Source organism: Trachurus japonicus, chromosome 17 (genome assembly GCF_045865225.1).
Source record: "Trachurus japonicus isolate A0001 chromosome 17, Traja_1.0".
Classification (NCBI taxonomy): domain Eukaryota; kingdom Metazoa; phylum Chordata; class Actinopteri; order Carangiformes; family Carangidae; genus Trachurus; species Trachurus japonicus.
The window spans coordinates 24,462,313-24,480,929 of NC_140923.1; the positions used below are offsets into that span (position 1 = coordinate 24,462,313).

At 42.7% G+C, this 18,617-nt stretch overlaps 1 protein-coding gene across 2 annotated transcripts in view; it reads left to right on the top strand.

Moving 5' to 3' along the window:
- The window catches only part of xrn1 (5'-3' exoribonuclease 1), a 35,444-nt gene that overhangs the window by 13,424 nt on the left and 3,403 nt on the right, over nt 1-18,617 (top strand). Inside the window, exons 16-39 of one of the 2 annotated variants that reach the window (XM_085804098.1) lie at nt 184-301; nt 883-978; nt 1,195-1,298; nt 1,684-1,818; nt 1,977-2,139; nt 2,519-2,632; nt 4,269-4,367; nt 4,470-4,585; nt 4,727-4,873; nt 5,085-5,174; nt 8,748-8,883; nt 8,972-9,028; nt 11,237-11,369; nt 11,577-11,646; nt 11,751-11,946; nt 13,722-13,814; nt 14,152-14,244; nt 14,530-14,580; nt 14,756-14,836; nt 15,348-15,485; nt 15,780-15,912; nt 16,012-16,172; nt 17,302-17,415; nt 17,932-18,037. In XM_085804098.1, coding sequence (XP_085660224.1) covers nt 184-301; nt 883-978; nt 1,195-1,298; nt 1,684-1,818; nt 1,977-2,139; nt 2,519-2,632; nt 4,269-4,367; nt 4,470-4,585; nt 4,727-4,873; nt 5,085-5,174; nt 8,748-8,883; nt 8,972-9,028; nt 11,237-11,369; nt 11,577-11,646; nt 11,751-11,946; nt 13,722-13,814; nt 14,152-14,244; nt 14,530-14,580; nt 14,756-14,836; nt 15,348-15,485; nt 15,780-15,912; nt 16,012-16,172; nt 17,302-17,415; nt 17,932-18,037 — 2,744 coding nt within the window. The remainder of the gene's footprint in view (nt 1-183; nt 302-882; nt 979-1,194; nt 1,299-1,683; nt 1,819-1,976; nt 2,140-2,518; nt 2,633-4,268; nt 4,368-4,469; nt 4,586-4,726; nt 4,874-5,084; nt 5,175-8,747; nt 8,884-8,971; nt 9,029-11,236; nt 11,370-11,576; nt 11,647-11,750; nt 11,947-13,721; nt 13,815-14,151; nt 14,245-14,529; nt 14,581-14,755; nt 14,837-15,347; nt 15,486-15,779; nt 15,913-16,011; nt 16,173-17,301; nt 17,416-17,931; nt 18,038-18,617) is intronic. The other variant, XM_085804099.1, reaches the window with a different exon arrangement.

Below are 18,617 nucleotides of genomic sequence, written 5' to 3' on the forward strand. Positions count from 1 at the left end.
TTGTCCACGAGAGCGTTTTGGAGTTGTTGGATTGTGTATTTGGCAATGGGCCAATTTGCCAAAATGTTGAACTACCCCTTTAAACTTTGATCAAACTTGTATATATATATATATTTTTTTATCATTGCTGTTGCATTCACTTGTCTAGTTTTAATTGCCTTGTGTTGTGTTTGGTTGACCCAGGAAAGCTCACATCCCCATGGACGCCTGGCAGGTGCCTCTGGACCATGTCAGCAGGCGCATCGACCGCTCAGCTCTGTACTTCTGTGGCTTCCCCACTCTACAGCACATCAGGCACAAGGTAGGTGTTTGTGCACTGTCTCTGTGTTGCATGGCCGATGCCATTTAAAAGCTCAGCCCCACACACACTGGCTTTTTCTCATGAACTTTAAATCACAGAAACTACAATCTCATTTCAGACAATCTAACCAACACTGAACATTTGTCAAACGTATAACGGTGTATCACACCTGCACTGTTTTGCACATGATTGAAAAGCCGGTCTGGACTAAAACACCTCTAGATGAGGTGTTCTTTGTCGGCTCAGGAGCTGATTGAGATATTGTGCATGTTTGAGCTTCAAGGCTCAACAGACACTAGTGCACAACCCAGTGTTTACTTTGTTGCTGCCACCTCAGACACATGTATTTTGTACTGATGCTTGAAATTTACTCTATGAAAGACACTGAACCTGAGTGACGTTTTTCAAGCCCATTAACTGATTCAACTATAAGTGTGAAAAGCCCTACTGTCCCACAGGAATGTTTTTTTTCTCTCTGTCTTTCTGATATTTTTTTTAAATTACCCAAAAACTAACACCCCCTCGTTCTTCTCTCCTTTTTCCTCCTCTCTTTCATACCTGGTCTCACTATCTGTCTTCAGTTCTATAAAAAGAAGGCTGGGGTAGTCGTTTTCCAGCAGAGCAGCAGAGGGGAGAACATGATGCTCGAGATTCTTTACAACCAAGAGGGAGAGACGGTGAGTTTTTTTTTTGTTGTTGTTCTTGCTCCTTCTCCTATGCTCCTTACTAGTTAGTTACTGACATATGTATGCAAACTTATAAAATTATGTTTGTTTTGCACTCGACTTACTCTCTGTATATCTGTCTCTCTGCCATTTTATTTTGAACATACTTATGTTGTGAATCTGTGCCTTTTCATCTACATTCTCCATCTTTTCACTCTGCATCCCCAGCTGTGTGATAACGTCGCTGCACAGGTACTGGGCAAATCAGTGTTTGTGAACTGGCCCCACCTAGAGGAAGCTCGGATCATTGCAGTGTCAGATGGAGACACAAAGTAAGAATCAGCGCTGCAGCTCAAGCGTCCGATGATGTAACCGTGAACATGTTAAAGATGTCCGAAAATATATGTATTTTACTTTCACATGAATTGCTTGTGAAATGTTGTTCCATTGTGACTAGACTATTTAGACTGACACCCTGTAATGGAAGCGTTTCAGCAGTCAGTCAGAACTGAAATCAAAATTGTGTGGCTAATAACCCTGTACCTACTTTGAAGAGTCAGGTTATGCTTTAGCTACAGTGTTTTTTGACATAATGCCACAGTGGGGCGCCAAAATTAGAGTCCACCCATGTACAGTTTGTGAATGGGACCAGTTGCGTGGAAGCACAGAGTTTGTATTTATGTGAAGGATGAATCAATCATTCACCCTGTTCTGCAGGTTTTGTCTGGAGGAACCTCCCAGCATCCAGAGAGTGTATGACCGACCCTCCACTCCCCCTCCCACCAAAGTCACCTGCCTGTCTGACAAAGAGCAGAAGGACTGGGTGAAGGACGTCCAGGGACTCACTGAATAGTAAGGCACACAAAACGGCACCGATAAAATCTTTTAGAGAATATACAGCTATTTTAAACCAGATTGTCATCAGAGTATTTACATCCGTTTTAGCCAGTAGAGTTTGCTCTCTTGTTCTTTCCTGAAATTTGCGCATGCTAATTGTTTTCATTTTTCAGTTTCTTGAAGAGGAAAGGCATCACTGTGAACGAGACAGATGTGGTTTTGTACGGCCAGTTGCTGACAGGAAGGAAGTATGTCCCCAAAGCCAATGGAGTGGTGGAACTGGAGAAGCAGTGGTCCAAACAAGTCCTGCCTTTCGCCTTCCAGACTGTGGTTAAGGTACAGGTCTATATATTTAGCATATGAGTGAAAATACAGATAAAACTCACAGAAACGCCTGTGAATATTCTCATTTGTCCAGGTCATAGTTATCTCAAGGCTTCATCAGTTCATGTACGCATCTGATCAGTCCCAGCCTGGTCAGATGCGTACATGAACTGATGAAGCCTCTTGGATGAGAGGTGAAACGTCTTCCTAGACAAATAACCAAGTCCAGTTGCATTGATTTAAATCTCCTTGGGAACTCACAGAAACACACAGTGAAACTTACAAAGCTTTATTTGAAGCTGAAACACTTGGCTGTAGTTATATAAATCCATGAGATATGTTTTGGCATCATTTACTCTCACTAACTCTGTGTCCTCCTTCATCTTCTCAGGACATCAAGGCCTTTTACTCGTCTCTGACCTGTTTTAAGAGCTTAGACGAGCTCTTCCCTCAAGCGACCACTGTCTTCATGGTGGGGAACCCGTACTACGGCGCCATGGGAGAGGTACGTGTTATCCTTATCACATCATTATAGAAAAAAATTACCCCATCACCAGTGTTGGGTAGTAACGCGTTATTAGTAACGCCGTTACGTAACGCCGTTACTTTTTTCAGTAACTAATAACGTAACGCGTTGTTTTTTTAAATCAGTAACTCCGTTATCGTTACCAGACGCTGCGTTACTCCGTTCCTTTCCGTTCCTTTGGTGAGGTTTTACAGCGGCACACACTTCCCATTACATTGTAGCGATCAATAAAGTTTCATTGAATTGAAAGAAAGACAGAGCACACTGACACTGTGTGACTGTGAAAAACAAAGCGCTTGGTGGCCGCCCTCTAGCGTCCCACACGTAATCAAACACGCTCCATGAAGAGGACTGGACAGAGCACGGCATGATGGCGAGCTAAGGTAACGTAGCTAACGCAGCATCCGAGACCGAAGCTGTGTGTCAGTTCAGGCTGCAACCCCTGAACCGGGACACAGCTCCAGAGTCACAGCGAGACACAAGCACCCACTCCACCCGAGCAGCAGCAGTATTGGAGTCCGACAGACGGACGCCTGAAACGGTAAACACAGCTGATCGCTCCGGGTAAACACAGCTGATCGATCGAAAAAAATTACCGCTGGAGTGAATTTAGTACTTTCCGTCATTAAATCAGGTTCTTGAACGTAACTCGGTCAAAGTAGTATCCTCAAGATGTTTGCAGTTCTGTCATGCTGCTGTAGGCTACATGCTGACATCATGCAGCATGATGATGATAAAGTTTTAAAGATAAAAAACGTTTTTTCATCAGCATCAGTACAGAACTGAAATGAGGTTAGAGGGGAATTCAATCAACCTTTATTTAATGGGAGCATTGGGGGAAAAAAAAACGTTTTAAAGTAACGAAAAAGTTCCTTTCTCAGTAACGCATTACTTTTTGGTTAAAGTACAGTTAGTAACTGAGTTACTAACTGAGTTACTTTTTTAATGAAGTAACCAGTAACTGTAACTAGTTACTATTTTCCAGTAACTAGCACAACACTGCCCATCACTGACCCACTCTTGTCTCACAATGCTGGTTGTAGGGAATGACAGAAGTTCATGTTTACTAGAGTTAAAGTTAACTAAGTTGAAGTTTCATTTACACACATAGGGCTTGGAACCAGTGTCTCCTTATAAGGACATGAGTCCAGTGTGATTTCCTCCTCTTAGAGTACCGTACTTTTTTTAAAAGTCTGCTGGCTTTCATAACGTTTCTTGTATTGTATGTACAGTATAAGGCATGGGCATTGCGAGTAATTTTCTAACTAAGTAACCTAACCTGGTCTTACTGAGGTAACAGATTACTTTAATAAAAATAGAATGACTCATAAATGTATGCCCCGGCTTCCTCGGAGAGGAAAACTTTTTATTTAATTTAATTTTTTCAGTCGTTAGCGGTGCTTACCCCAAGGGAACCACCACAGATTCCTAATAGTAAAATATAATATATATAATATAATATAATAAAAGGTTCAAGGCTCGATCCAAAAACCATGTTGTTTGATCTGAAACTGTTTACACTACGAATGTATAATTGTGTAACGTGTTTGTGGCTTCTTGGCTCATTGAAAAGTGTCCTCCTTAGTCACCGTTTCTTTTGTCCCTGACTGAATAGGTGCAGGACTCGAGTGATGTCATCAAAGATGGCCGAGTGCGTGTGGTCTTCAACGTGCCGCATGAGCCGCAGCTGGAGCCCTTAATCCAGAATCAGCATGTAAGAAATACATACACAGTTATAGGCTTTGAACTGAGAGTACTTTCCTTCCTCATGCATTTATGCTTCATGAACGTGTGTGTTTGTGTTTGTTTTGTACAGAAATACTGTGTGAAGTACAGTCCTGGATATGTTCTGGCGTCTCGTCTCGGCATCACCAGTTACCTCGTCTCCCGCTTCTCAGGAAGCATCTTCATCGGCAGAGGCTCCAAAAAGAAGTCAGTGTTACATTTATTCTAGAGTAGACCATCTTAAAGGTGTATTCATTTGGATTTTGTTTTGTTCCAGTGGTTATAAAGACATTTGATTCCACTCCCTAAAGTGTATGTGTTTTGTTTTCCCTTGTTCACTGTGTCCAGTCCCTGTGGGGAGCAGAGAGCCAACGTCGGCTTGAACCTCAAGTTTAACAAGAAGAACGAGGAGGTTCCTGGCTACACAAAGAGAACCGAGAAGGAGTGGCTCTACTCGGCTGCTGTGGAGGAGCTGCTCGCTGAATACCTGGACAGGTAGAAGAATGAATAAATAGAAAGAAAGAAAAAGAGTGGACAGTATCTCTGTTCTGTCTCTGTCTCTTTGTAGCAACACTGACAGTCTGCTTGTATTTTAGAATTCTGAAGCAACATGTCACTGTAAAAAACGTATTCACACATTTTAAATGGTGGAGTGTCTGAATTTTTTTAAGTGATTTTAAAAAATTTTTTTAAAATGTGTTTATAGATTTTCTGAGGTGTTCAACACAGTGTCCAGAAACAGTCATGATGATGTTTTCTATGAGGATGACATCTGGCCTGGAGAGGACCAAAATGGGTAAAATACACACATACATACATATTCACACACTGGATGTACATGGTTAACTGTTGACCGATAACAAGAACTTTGACTAGGGTTGCAAAATTCCAGGAATTTTCGAAGTTGGAAACTTTCCATGGGAATAAACAGGAATAAATCCGAAATTTACAAAATTGAAGGTTGGCCCTTAAAGCAGAAGTAAGCGATCCGGTCGTTTTGGCTAATGCTGCGTTCCAGGCAGGCTTTTGAAACCGTAAGTTACGACTTCAAGTCACGACTTACGACTTTGTAGCGTTCCAGGCAACTCGTAACTCGTGTTTTTCCGACCTGTTGCCTGTGAAAGTGCACTATAACGGCCACTCGTGTTTTTCCGACCCGTGAAGTCGTACCAGATCGAACTGGTACGACTTCACATGTCGGAAAAACACAAGTTACGGGTTGCCTTGAACGCACCATAACTTCTTGTCAGCCGATGGAGTTAGCAGCCCCCGCCCTCGTCATGGATCTATTGGTCCTCGTCCCTCACCACATTCACGCGCATCCCTTGGCTGCACACACAGCCCTTCATGCCGTTCTCTCTCCTCATTGGATAAAACTTGTAGGATACAAGAAAAGTTTTCTCCTCAGCTTACAGCAGAGCAGAGTGACTAAGAGACCCGTGATTCGGTCCAAACACTCCATGTAAGTGATTCCCGTCGGAAGATATAACTATTAACACAAAATATCGCTTACTTCTGCTTTAAAGGACAATTCCAGGCGAATTCAACTCGGGGGTGTATTTTCCTATCATTTTAGGTCTAAAAGAAGGAATCTGAAGATTTTCAGTTTAATCGCTCCTGTTTTGCGGTAGTTGCGTCTGTCCCCACATCGCCACGGCAGCAATGAATGGGAGTGGATGTAAGTTCCGCTGTTTAGGCTGTTTACAGCCCTCAAAGCAGCAATTTTTTTCCACAGACAGCGCCAGATGGTTACTCAAACATGCACCGAGAAGTTTATTTACTTCAAGCAAGCCGACGTGTTTGTAAAACTAGATCTAATTCAAAGTCTCCCGGAGTCTCGCGCGAGACCCAGTTGCCGTGCTTGGTGTGTTCAGGGGCAGTGGGAAAGCTCCCGTTTGTGTCATAAACACAGGAATATCAACTCTTTACTTGCTTCAAGTAAAAAAAACTTCTCGGCGCATGTTTGAGTAGCCACCTGACGCTGTCTGTGGAAAAAAATGTACACTTCAAGCAAGTAAAGAGTTGATATTCCTGTGTTTATGACACAAGCGGTAGCTCCTACTGCGCCTGAATACACCAGCACTGCAACTTCAGGCTCGCGCGAGACTCCGGGAGACTTTGAATTAGATCTAGTTTTACAAATATGTTGGCTTGCTTGAAATAAATAAACTTCTCGGTGCATGTTTGAGTAGCCATCTGACGCTGTCTGTGGAAAAAAATTGCGGCTTTGAGGGCTGTAAACAGCCTAAACAGCGGAACTTACATCCACTCCCATTCATTGCTGCCGTGGCGATGCGGGGACAGACGCAACTACCGCAAAACAGGAGCGATTAAACTGAAAATCTTCAGATTCCTTCTTTTAGACCTAAAATGATATGAAAATACACCCCCGAGTTGAATTCGCCTGGAATTGTCCTTTAACAGGGAACTTAAATATAGTTGGGGAAAATATATTTGGGGGGGGGGGTTATATTTTACTCAATTTTACTCTTTCAGTAAAAGAATTGATTGTTCATACAAGAATTAAAACTTGATAAAGTTCTACTCACAAATAAATGTAAAACAAAATATTTACATTTATGTTTGGATATGATACAGTTTGTTTAATTTACCCCCAATTTCCAGTTAATTCCCATAAATTCCCATGGAAAGTTTCTGGAAATTTACTGGAAATTGTCCACCCCTTTGCAACCCTAACTTTGACCAATTATTACTATCAGTTATTTATTTATTTATTAGCTCCTTATGTCGTCAACTCATGGGAGCGTGTCGACATGTGCAGACTTCCACGTGCCTTCAGTCATATTGTGCAGCAAAAAGTTACACAGGAGGATTGACAGTATGTGCCAGTTATGCACCGCAGTCGTTGTGAGGGAAGGTCAGAAAATAAATGTAGCCTAAATGTGCATCATCTGTAACACTGCGGCTGCTAAAAAAAAAAAGACGTTGCAACCTCCAGCCGGTTCACCTGCAGCTGTCGGAGGAGCCTCTGCTGTTCCTCTCTCGTCAGCCTGGTGTTTGGCTGCACTTTGTATAAAAACAGTTCAACATTGGAAGATCTAACTTCCATCTGAGACAGAGCGCAGTGGATCTGGCGCTGATCAGCTGTTGCAGCGCATGTGTGTGTGTGTATTTTATTTTTTAACAGCAAAAAAAACCAAAACATTGGCGATCGCCCCCGTGGGCGTTTTAATCTTAATAATCGGTTAAGTGTCGGTTATTGGTCATAAAAAAAATTCAAAATGTGCATCCCTATCACACACATTTGGTCAGTGATTACATGTCCTCTAGATCAGCGTTTCTCAAACTTTTTTCAGTCAGGGCACCTTTCAAAAGTGAATAAAATCTCAGGGCACCCCTGTGTAAAATGTAATTCAAAATAACACTGCATAGCCTAAATGTAAATGTCCTGTTTATTTAGATGAGACAGTATTATTTAACAGAGCATAATACAAACTGTAAATGCAGGGTGTATAGGTGCCTCTGTAGCCTACATATGCACACACACGCACACGCACACAATAATCCGCAATGTGAGAGGAAGAGAGAAAGGTCTACATGCGCGCAGCGCGCAGTCACGCGCTCAAATGAATCCACCGGCGTCTCCGCTCCGTTCTGACTCTCTCAATCAGAGAGTTTCCACCGTGTCACTGCAGAGTGTTTTTATACATCAAACGCACCGGAGTCGGAACAGAGCGGACACAGATCCACTGGAGAGAGGAGGGGGGGTGACTCGTGATGTGTGCCTGTCTGTACGACGCATTTTTTTCATAGCGTCCTGTGTCCGGTGGACACGGCCCCTACTGCTCTGAGCGCCCGTGACCAACGGCTGTGTCCACGGAGCTCTCTCCCTCCCTTTCCCTCTCTCTCTCTGAACGCTGCTGAAACGAGCCGCCTCACGTCCGAGCCGCTTGATAAGTGCGGCGCTGTTCCAAAAGTTGATTATTTCAACTCTGAGCGCTCTGAGCGCCGCGACAAAAAAAGAGAAGCCCCGACTCGAGAGCTTTTTTTCCGCCGAGGGCGGGTTAAAAGGGCGTCCGGTGGACACGGCCCCTTTGCATAGGCCTATATGTAAAAAGAATGTATTCTATGAAATGTCAGAAGTTTTTTTCACGGCACCCCTGACGCAGTCAGACGGCACCCCAGGGTGCCGCGGCACCCACTTTGAGAAAGGCTGCTCTAGATAATGACAGTGGAATTTTACAGTTTGATTTATGTGGAAAGAGTTAGTCAGTTCTGAGGAATAGTGTTGACTTGAAGCAAGTAATAAACATACACAATACATAATTTGAGAGGATTGTATGTTCTGGATTAGTTGAGTTGCAGGAGTGTTGATCAGTGACCTCTGACATGAACTGACCTCCCACAGGGCAGAGAAAGTTGGCGAAATCACCTCCTGGTTGAAGAGCCACCCAGTCAGCTCCATCAGCAGGGCGTCATGTGACCTACAGGTGCTGGACACGGCCATCGTGGAGAGGATCGAGGAGGCAGTGGAGAAAACCAAGGTGAGAGATTATGTCTCTTTACACCACTTACTAGACTCACTGCTCCTCATTTACTAACCTCTGCTCAATGTTTCCTGGAATCACTCAGGTGAAGAAGAGCACCAAGAAAGTCCGTGTGACAGTGAAGCCTCATCTGCTCTTCAGAGTGAGTACATTTGTTCTCCTTTGAATAAACAGATGCTTATCATGCAACTATTGATTTACATAGAGCAGTTATACAAATGAAATTGCTTAATATTGCTTGGTGTTTCAGCCTCAGTTAAAGGGATAGTTCAACATTTTGGCAAATTGGCCCATTGCCATGATCCCTATAGTTTTAGGAGTAGGTTTGTTACCTTTATTTGTCGGTGTAAGCTATTTTTAGAATGGCGGAGCAGAACCGCGATTTGCTCAGAGCTACGCTACGGAGGCTAGCGGGATTTCTTGGTTTCCCTCATCAAACTCATCAAATACACACTCCAACAACTCCAAAACGCTCTGGTGGACAAGTTGTGACCTGGGGCCTGTACTACGAAGCAGGATTTGAGCTTAGCGAGGTAACTTCAGGGTTAACTCTGGGTTTTCCGTACTACAACGGTGGTTCACTTCTTACCGGGATACATCTCCGTGGCAATTTATGCTGAACGGCTAACCTGGTTGGGAGCAGGTTATGTTCCAGATTGAGATTACCAGGTAGAAAAACTCCGCCTCCTGACCAATCATTTTCTTGGAAAATGACATCACCGTAGTGGGACATTGAGTGCAAGACACAGCTCGACAGCTGACAGAGGTTTGTCAGTCCCTCCGATGAAAACTTATGACGCCGATGAGATGACGGCGATGACGGCGATGACGGCAATGACGGCGGACACAAGCCTCAATTTCAAATATAGGCTATAGCCTACTCTGTACAGCACAGGCAAATGCCCACATCACCACAGGCAGGAATTTTCTCAACAGGTCAAAACAAACAAAAAAAAGAGCTTATAATAAATCACACAAATCTTTCTATTATTCAAAGATTGGCACGGCGGCCTATTAATAGACAGTATGCTCAGCTCAGTTGTGCAGCAAAACCTGAATTTTCCATAAGAAGCCAGGGATAGTAAGTCTGCTTCACCTTGAACTGAGCTGCTGTCCAAACAGTTGTACATCTCATCCCTGACCTGCCGCTGGACGTCCCACACTACTCTCCACTCACTGCGCTCTCTCTTCTTCTGAATCTCCCTGCTGTCAGCGGGCTGATGCCAGGGTCCCCGCCTGTTGCTCCGGCCACTGTTTCCCACAGTTTCAAATAAATTACGTCCGCACACACACACACACACACACACACACACACACACACACACACACACACACAGGCAGAGAGGGGTGGAGAGAGAGAATGGCGAGTGCAGCAGTGCGCACGCGGTAAAAGCGAAACTATACCGATCAGTGCGTCAACTTCAACAGATCTCCGACTCTTTCAAATGACGTTAAATCTATAAACAACATTTAATTATGGGGATTTGTTCTGTAAATTAATAAATACATATTATTATTTTATTTTAAACATTTTTAAAACGTTTTTTTTATGAGAGGTGCCGGATCTGCCCAAATAAGTACCAGAACACAGGGAGGCCAAAGTTAAGAGGTGCCGGATCTTGTTCCGGCAGGATCCGGCACAAATTAACCCTTGGTCACATGTCCCAGGTGTGTATGGGGTTTAAACTTCCTGGGGAGGAAGAAAGATAAGATGACCTGGATGACTGAGAACCTTCACCAAAGACGGTTTATATTGAATCTCTTTGCCTTGACGGACATTATCCACGACATACCAGGGCTAACGTCATCCTAATCATCAGCCGCAGTTTCTCAAATTTGAGGCGGAGTGGCCGTCCTGTTTACCGCAGAGATTTTGTGTGCAGTCATGTGACTGCCTGGCTCTGTCTGATTGGTTACACGGAGGCAAACGTCGCGAGTGGCTACATCTGATTGGTGAAACGCAGTCATGTGACAGAGGCTCGGAAGTATCTCCATTAAAAAATAAACAATTTGCACATTGGATCGATAAGAAAAAGTAACGAGTAGCGACCGGAATGTAGCTCAATGTAACGGAGTAAGTACCGCTTCTTCTGAAGAAATATACTCAAGTAAAAGTACCAAGTATGCTGCATTGAAACTACTCTTAGAAGTACAATTTATCCAAAAAGTTACTCAAGTAAATGTAACGGAGTAAATGTAGCGCATTACTACCCACCTCTGCTCCTAAAACTATAGGGATTATGGCAGTGGGCCAATTTGCCAAAATGTTGAACTATCCCTTTAAGACGGGCCACTCACTCTCTCAGAGATTTATAATATTTTATTATATCCTAATATGACACGTGTGTAGCCGTTGGAGCAGCAGCAGGGTGTGGTTCCTGACCCAGATGCAGATTATCGGCTGTTTGACAGAGTGGTCAACATCAGGGAGAGCTTCACCGTCCCACTGGGGCTCAGAGGAACTGTTATCGGCATCAAAGGAGGTGAGGACATTCATATTATGTTTTTCTCATATTTGTTTATACAGGTAAAACATTTACCAAAGCTTCAGTGATTTTCACAGGAAGTGTGAATCATTTAAAGGAGAAAATCTACATTTATGATTCTCAGTTTTTTTTTCCTTTATCAAAACCATATTCTTTTTTTTCCTCAGAGTTAATGTTGTTGTGTTTTTGTGTTTGTGCGCTCAGCGGACCGTGAGGCTGAGGTTCTGTATGAGGTGCTGTTTGATGAGGAGTTTGCCGGTGGTCTCAACATCAGGTAGCAACACTAATCATACCTGCTGCATGAATAAATAAGAACACAGAGCTGCTCAAGAGTCACACACATTTCCACTAGACTGATTTCTTGTCCTGTCTCCTCAGGTGCACATCGCCTCGTGGTTACCGCCTTCCTCCCTCCGCCCTCATCAATCTCTCCCATGGCTCCCGGGTGGACCACACCTCCCACAAGCTCACTGCCATCGTCAAACCTCAGCCTGTCGCCGGCGCCAACTTCAACTCACAGCGACAGCTGGCCGGCCTCAACCACTCTCCCCGGTCACCGTTTATACCCACGCAGGTAAGAGGAAAGGGAATGCACTCACTGTTTTTTTATTGTTAAAGGATCCATCACCTGAATATCCATTTTTTTCAGGTTATTATGTATACCTCAATCTTCTCTGTCACTGATAATAGCTGAAATGTTTTCTAAATAGAGGTGTTGCGGCTGTCTTTCAACGAACTTCAGCCACTGAGGAACTTAAAGCTCTTTTGTGACGCGTCCAAAAACTCCAAGGGTCCACGATCAGTTTAAAGTGTTTATTGTAACAAAAATCAAAAAGAGCCAACAAGCAGTTATAGCAAAAAGGGGAAATAGTACGTGCCCTTTCAATAAATAATAATGATGATAATGGTGAGATGGTAAAGTGAAATGACGGTGAATTGACGGTCAACAAAAGATATATAAGCTTCTAGTTCTCTCTCTCTCTTTGTGTTCAAAACTCCCGCCACCACACACAATAAGTAAAGAAAATAACCACACCCTCTCGTTGTGTCAACGCAATGACGCCATCAACGCAATAAGGTAAAACCTAAAGCAAAATGGCAGGCAAAAATATATTTTAGCTTCTACAAGAGGTGAATGTTGCATATTATTTCTCAAAAATAAGAAACCCCTTTAACATCTGAAACGGATATAAATACCAGGTGATAGATCCTTTAAAAATGATAAAATAACATCTTAAATGACTTAGGCTTGTGCGGTATTACGGTAATACCGTATAATGCAGGTATTTAAAAATAGCAACGGTATCAGTTTCAATACCGTCATGAAAAAATGCAATGCACTTATACAGGAGATAAGGATGAAATATTAAATAAAAGTAATTTAAAGTCTAAAATTGATTATATGTCCAGTAGCACTTATGTGTGGTTGAATTTTCAGTTAGTTTAATATGTTTTAGCCTACTTTTAAACACCCCCCCCCCCCCACTGTCCGCTCCCCCGTCGGACACGCTCCGTCATAGTCACTCTCACACACACACATCACACAGCCAGATCGCTCTGCACACAGTTTATTAACTTGATTAGTTTCAACAAGTCGGTCTGGTTTTACCGTTATCATGCCTGTTTATCACCAATAAACACAGTAGATGAGGGTGAGTGACTGAGCTGCTGCGGCGGGTGGGTTGGGGTGGGGTGGGGGGTCCGCGGCGTGGAGCGGTGCGGGACTGTGACTGCAGCGGGGACTATCATGTCTCTGCTCCGTGACACTGTGAGACAGACAGCCGGTGAGCGCTGTGGGACGGTCCCGCTAATCGTTGAAAACAGCAGTGATACGTCTCCAAACCAGAAACGTCTGGAACAACATCGGAAAAAGTCGCTCTTGACAAGAAAAAAAAAAAGGGACCGGACCTGCCGTGCCGTGTAAAAAAAAAAGAAAAAAAGAAAAAAGAAAACTGACAGCGAGTGCGTGCGTCTTCCTGTATCTGGCCCTTCAAAATAAAAGCCCTATAGCCTTTCATATACAGTTCGGTCATATTGATTTTGACTTAATTTTGACAAGACAGGGCTCCAAATGTTTTTTTTTTTTCCTGGACCAATAGATCAATGAGATGTTGGTCTGCTAATGTTTAGCCCTAGTATTCAATTTCTGATTGGTGAAGACACAAGCCAATGTTTGGTAATGCCACTTACGTCATCATTTTTAATTAGTCACGGTAATACCGTATACCGTGGTAAAATGTGGAGGAAGTTTGATGGTATCAAAATTTGGATACCGCCCAAGCCTAAAATGACTCATGGATCCATAAAATTTTTCCTAACCTTTCACATTCTATTATCCCCTTTTTATAGCACAACAATAAACAAGGTGTAATAAAGTCAGGCTCCCAGCAGGGCAACAGGAACTCCCCCTCTAAGGGTCCCATCCAGAGACAACAGGGCAAGGTCGGTGCACGGTCTCCTGTATTCTCACTCTTATGGGCTGTTCTCATTTCCTCTTGTGACCAACTACATGCCTAAAGTGACTGTTATACACTACTCTCAAATTGTGAATGAAGTTGAGGTCTTTAAAGCCAAGCTTAAGACCCACTTCACGTATGAGTCCTAGGTGTTTTGCCTTTTCTTTCATTCTTGTTTGAATTGTGTGTTTTATTGCTGTGTATGTTTTTAAATGTTCTGTAACTGTACAGCACTTTGATGGAAAGTGCTCTATAAATAAAATTATTATTATTATTATGAAAGCCATTCACTTTTTTCTTGTTATCTCCACATCTCCATCCAGGCTAAAGAGGAGTACACTAATGTGTGGCAGTCTCTGCAGAACTCAGGCCCTCCTAACAAACCTCCGGCCCACTGGCAGAATATTGTGAGTGTGGTTTTTTTATGCTCAAAGAAAACTTTATGCAGCACATTTCACATAATTATGTGTTCAACAGACTAATTATTGACCTTTAAATGGATGTCAGGGTACATCAACACAGGGCAGATGTAGGAGAAAATATTGGGTGTCAGCCAACAGACAGAAAGTGAAGGAGGATTAACCAGGAGAAGCAGCCAGGAGCTGTGACATTAACCAATCCAGAGTTAGTGAGAGGGAGCAGGGTAACTGTAATTGAAGTCAATATCTGAACAATCATAAGCTTGTCTTTGCCAACAATAGGAAGGACACACTCAACTGGGGAAGAACCAGCACACACCCTCCAACAAAGCTGTGAGTACACACACACACCATACTGTAGTTGTCCATACTTTCAGAGACCAGACAGTGTAGAGGTGCAGTGTCAGAGGTCGACAACAGCTTCCCCCTGATCTTATATTAACATATAATTATGCATGATATCAGATGTCTGTGCTAACAGTTATGTGTATGTGTCTGTGCTTTTCAGATCCCAGTTGGTGGCATCAGACTGTTGAAGAAAAATGAAGACCTTGACTCTATTTTCCCACCACAGAACTCAGCCAATAAGGTACACACACACACACACACACACACACACACACACACACACACACACACTCATAATGTCTTATCCCAGGTCTGTTCTTCTGTTACCACCTTGTTGGTCTCTGAGCTGTTTAAAGCTCTAAGTTCTCGTCCGGTCAGATGTTTTAAACCATTATGACTGAAATGTCTAGTAGGCCTAATTGATAAAAACATTTCTGATGATAATATTTTGATTACAAAACACCACACAATCGCAACGCAACCTTAACCAACTACATACACAACAACTATATTCGATACTTCCACTTTGTCGAATATAAATTAAGTTCAAATAAAATGCAGCATATAAAAATATCTGAGCTTGTGCATCTTGATTAACAGCCGTGACCATGTGCAGTCACGTGATTGTGGGGGTCGCCAGAAATGTGTGATGTCAAAATGGGGTCATAAGCCAAAAAAGGATGGGAACCACTGCATTATGAGCTAAAATCACAGCCCCGCCTTCATTCTGCTGTGTTGTCTCTCTCATTTAGGCTTCGACTGAATTCGAGGATCTGATTGCCAGTCTAAAGATCTCTAAGGGAAGCCAGCAGACCCCTCCTCCTCCTGCCCCCCCAACAGCACCCAGCAGCCAGTCAGATGGCCCGCTGTCTCCACAGTCCTTTGCCATGGTGAGTATCGGAGGCAGTGACTGGTCCAGCCATATTTCTATACGTCTGTCTACATTTTTTTTGTTTCTTTTTGTGCATGTATGATGTAAGATGGTTCCAAAAATCTAAATCCTAAAAAAAACACATGTGTACAATCATTTTCGTTCTGAAGGTTGTTTATATCCCTTGTCATTACAACACAGTCAGCCAGGCCATGCTCGTAAAAGAGATTTTTTTATCTCAAGCAATTTGCCTGGTAAAATAAAGGTTAAATAAAAACAGTCACATTAGTTTGTTCTCTGGTTGCTGCTGTAGAAGGGAACCCTGGTACTGAAAGAGATGCTGAAGATCGACGGGGGTGGATCGGGAAGTCCGTCCCTCCAGGACACTGCTAACGTGGGACCCGGAGGTCAGCAGCAGAACAGGAGACGATCATCCAAAAAACTAGGTGAGTTAGTGACTAGCTACGATCACCACAATCCCTTCTACAGTCCTCAGTGTGTGAGGAGCAGCCGACCCTCGTGTTCATCTGTCTCTCTCCCTCTAGCGGCAAAGATAAACGTGCCACACGGCGACTCGGCTGCATTAACTCCTCCTCCACCAGCCTCCACCAACACCATGCTGAGCAGCAAGGTGTCGGAGCTGGCGTGTGTGTGTGTGGGCTTAGGCATGGCACCGCCCGATTTCAGCTATATACGCAACAGACAGGTAATACAGTGTGTTGTTTGTCTTTCTCACTGTACAGAAACTTGAGAAAGTATACACCTAAATGCTTCTGTAAACGATTATAATAATAATACATTTTTAAATATGTTTCGACATTGTAATTTTGGTTTACTGGGTGTAACCTGATGGGTGAAAATGTCACATGTATTCATTTAAAATCAAGTCAAGAACACAAAGTTTACAGGGGTCTAACTCCTCTCTGAAGACACACCTGACATTTACCGTAAATTCTCAAATGGAAGCCTGGGCTTCAATTAGCTTTAACTGCCGAAGTGACCCAGCTTATGTTTGAGACTTCTACATGGGACAGGCTTTTATTTAATTTAGAACAAATCTTATGCTCAGCAATGATGTAAAATCCCATCAAATCCTTCTATTCTTACTGTTTAAAAGAATAAAAATAGAAGGAAAGAGCTGGATCCGGAGCACACTCATGGCTTCTTTTTTTTGGCCTATGGATTTATTTTTTATTTTATTTTTTTTAGCAGATTGCAAATTTTTAATACAACTTGATTTATAATAGGGTAGGCAAAATCAGCTAAGCTTCAGCCTACAGCTTTTCGGTCTGAATGTCTATTGTATACTTTCTTTATTTACTTATTGTTTACTTTGATTTGTGTACTTTCTGTTTTGTTACTTTTTATTTGTTTGTTTCTAAAGACCTTGTCTAGCTGCTGTATTTATGTGTGATGTAATTTCTATTCTACAATGAGGTGACATGTCAAGACTGAAATAATAATAATAATAAACAAATTGTGAGTCCAACCATATTGATTCACACCCGTGGGTCGGACCGGGTCAGTTCTTAGTATTGCGGCTCTAGCACGAATTAAGCAGCTTAGAAAGTGCTCAAACCGGCGATCGTGGGCTTTGAGAGCTTTTGTAAAATAGAAATAGACCCGGCTTCTAATTACAACCGGCTTTTACTTGCTCAAACCGGAGACCAGAGTCTATTTTATTTAAGACTTGGCTTTTATTTGAGAATGTATGGTATTTGACGCTTTTTTGTCTTATTTTGCTGACTTTGTACAAATATCATCTACTTTTTCCCACAATTCCTTGGTCACTGTTTGCAGGACATTTGTAATAAGATTGCTTTTCATCCTCACAGGGTCACGTGGTGTGTCAGGTGAAGCTGTCCAATGGGCTGATGGTTCACGGTCCTCAGTGCCAGTCGGAAAACGATGCCAAGGAGAAAGCTGCTTTCTTTGCCCTCCAAAGACTGGTATAACACACATTCAAACACGCACACACACATACGTACACCCAAATGTTAACAGAGACAAAATTTAAGAGGAAAGAACTCCTCAACCTTTTTTTTTTCAGCTCACATGCTGCTCATACCTTGCAGCATCACATAACTTTCAACAAGTGGTGCTTTTTTTATGCTGGCTCATAAATGAATATGGGTCTATTAATCAATCCCACTTGTCTCCAGCAAAATAATGAGGAGGCTGCATTTTTCTCAAGTCAGCATGGACAAAAATATTCTTTTTCATTTTCATTCCTTCATTCCCTGTCTGGAGGCCATTTGCCATTCAAAGGTCCAAGACAGAAATATGACTCTGTTTCCTTTTCGGTCTAGAAATGACAGGGCTCAAAGGACATGGAAGTTTTCACGACAAGTGTAACTGGTTTCTAGATGATTAAAACGATAAATCATAGAAACTGGTGGCTGTAAATGTGACAACAGACTTAACAACCAAAGCGTCTCGGCCTGTGTCTTCCTGTGTGTCTGCAGAACTCGGTGGGATCAGGCTTCCCCCTCCCTCCTCCTCTGTATCCAGGAGTGGGTCAGATACGACCTCCACCCATAGGAGCCATGGCCCCGGTCTTCAACCAGCAAGGTCAGTCTCTAAGAACTCTCTCTGTGTGCCTGTACCTGCAGGATTAAGCCTAAATTCATAACTTTATATCATTGTTGTTTTTTTTGTTGGTTTTGTTTTGTTTGGTTCCAGTGCTGGTTCAGAGACGGTGCCTGATTTAGCACTCGTTCCTGGTTCCAAGCAATATCCAGAGCTAAAAAGAACCAATGATGCACCGATGACATGAAGGGCTGGGGGCGAGGTTACCTGACCAAACAGGAACAGTGAAAATAATTAAAACCGCCATCTTTTTAAAACGACAACAAGCAAATCAGTGGTATCAACTTAAAGAGAGTTATAAATCTGTCATAGATACAAGCATAGTCAAAGCTACGTACTGTAGCCGAGCTAAACGCTGCGGATAACAAAGGGAAAAGGGATATCTGACTTTTGTGTTGAATTGTTTGATTCTTTTCAATAGTTTTTCGGAATCATTTCAGATACCTGTCCATAGAAATGAATTGGAACCTTTTTTTTTTAATTTCTTTTTTATTTATTTAAAGGTTTAATAATCAGGGAAAATGCACATTTAAAAAAATCTAAACATGCCAAAATTAGCCAA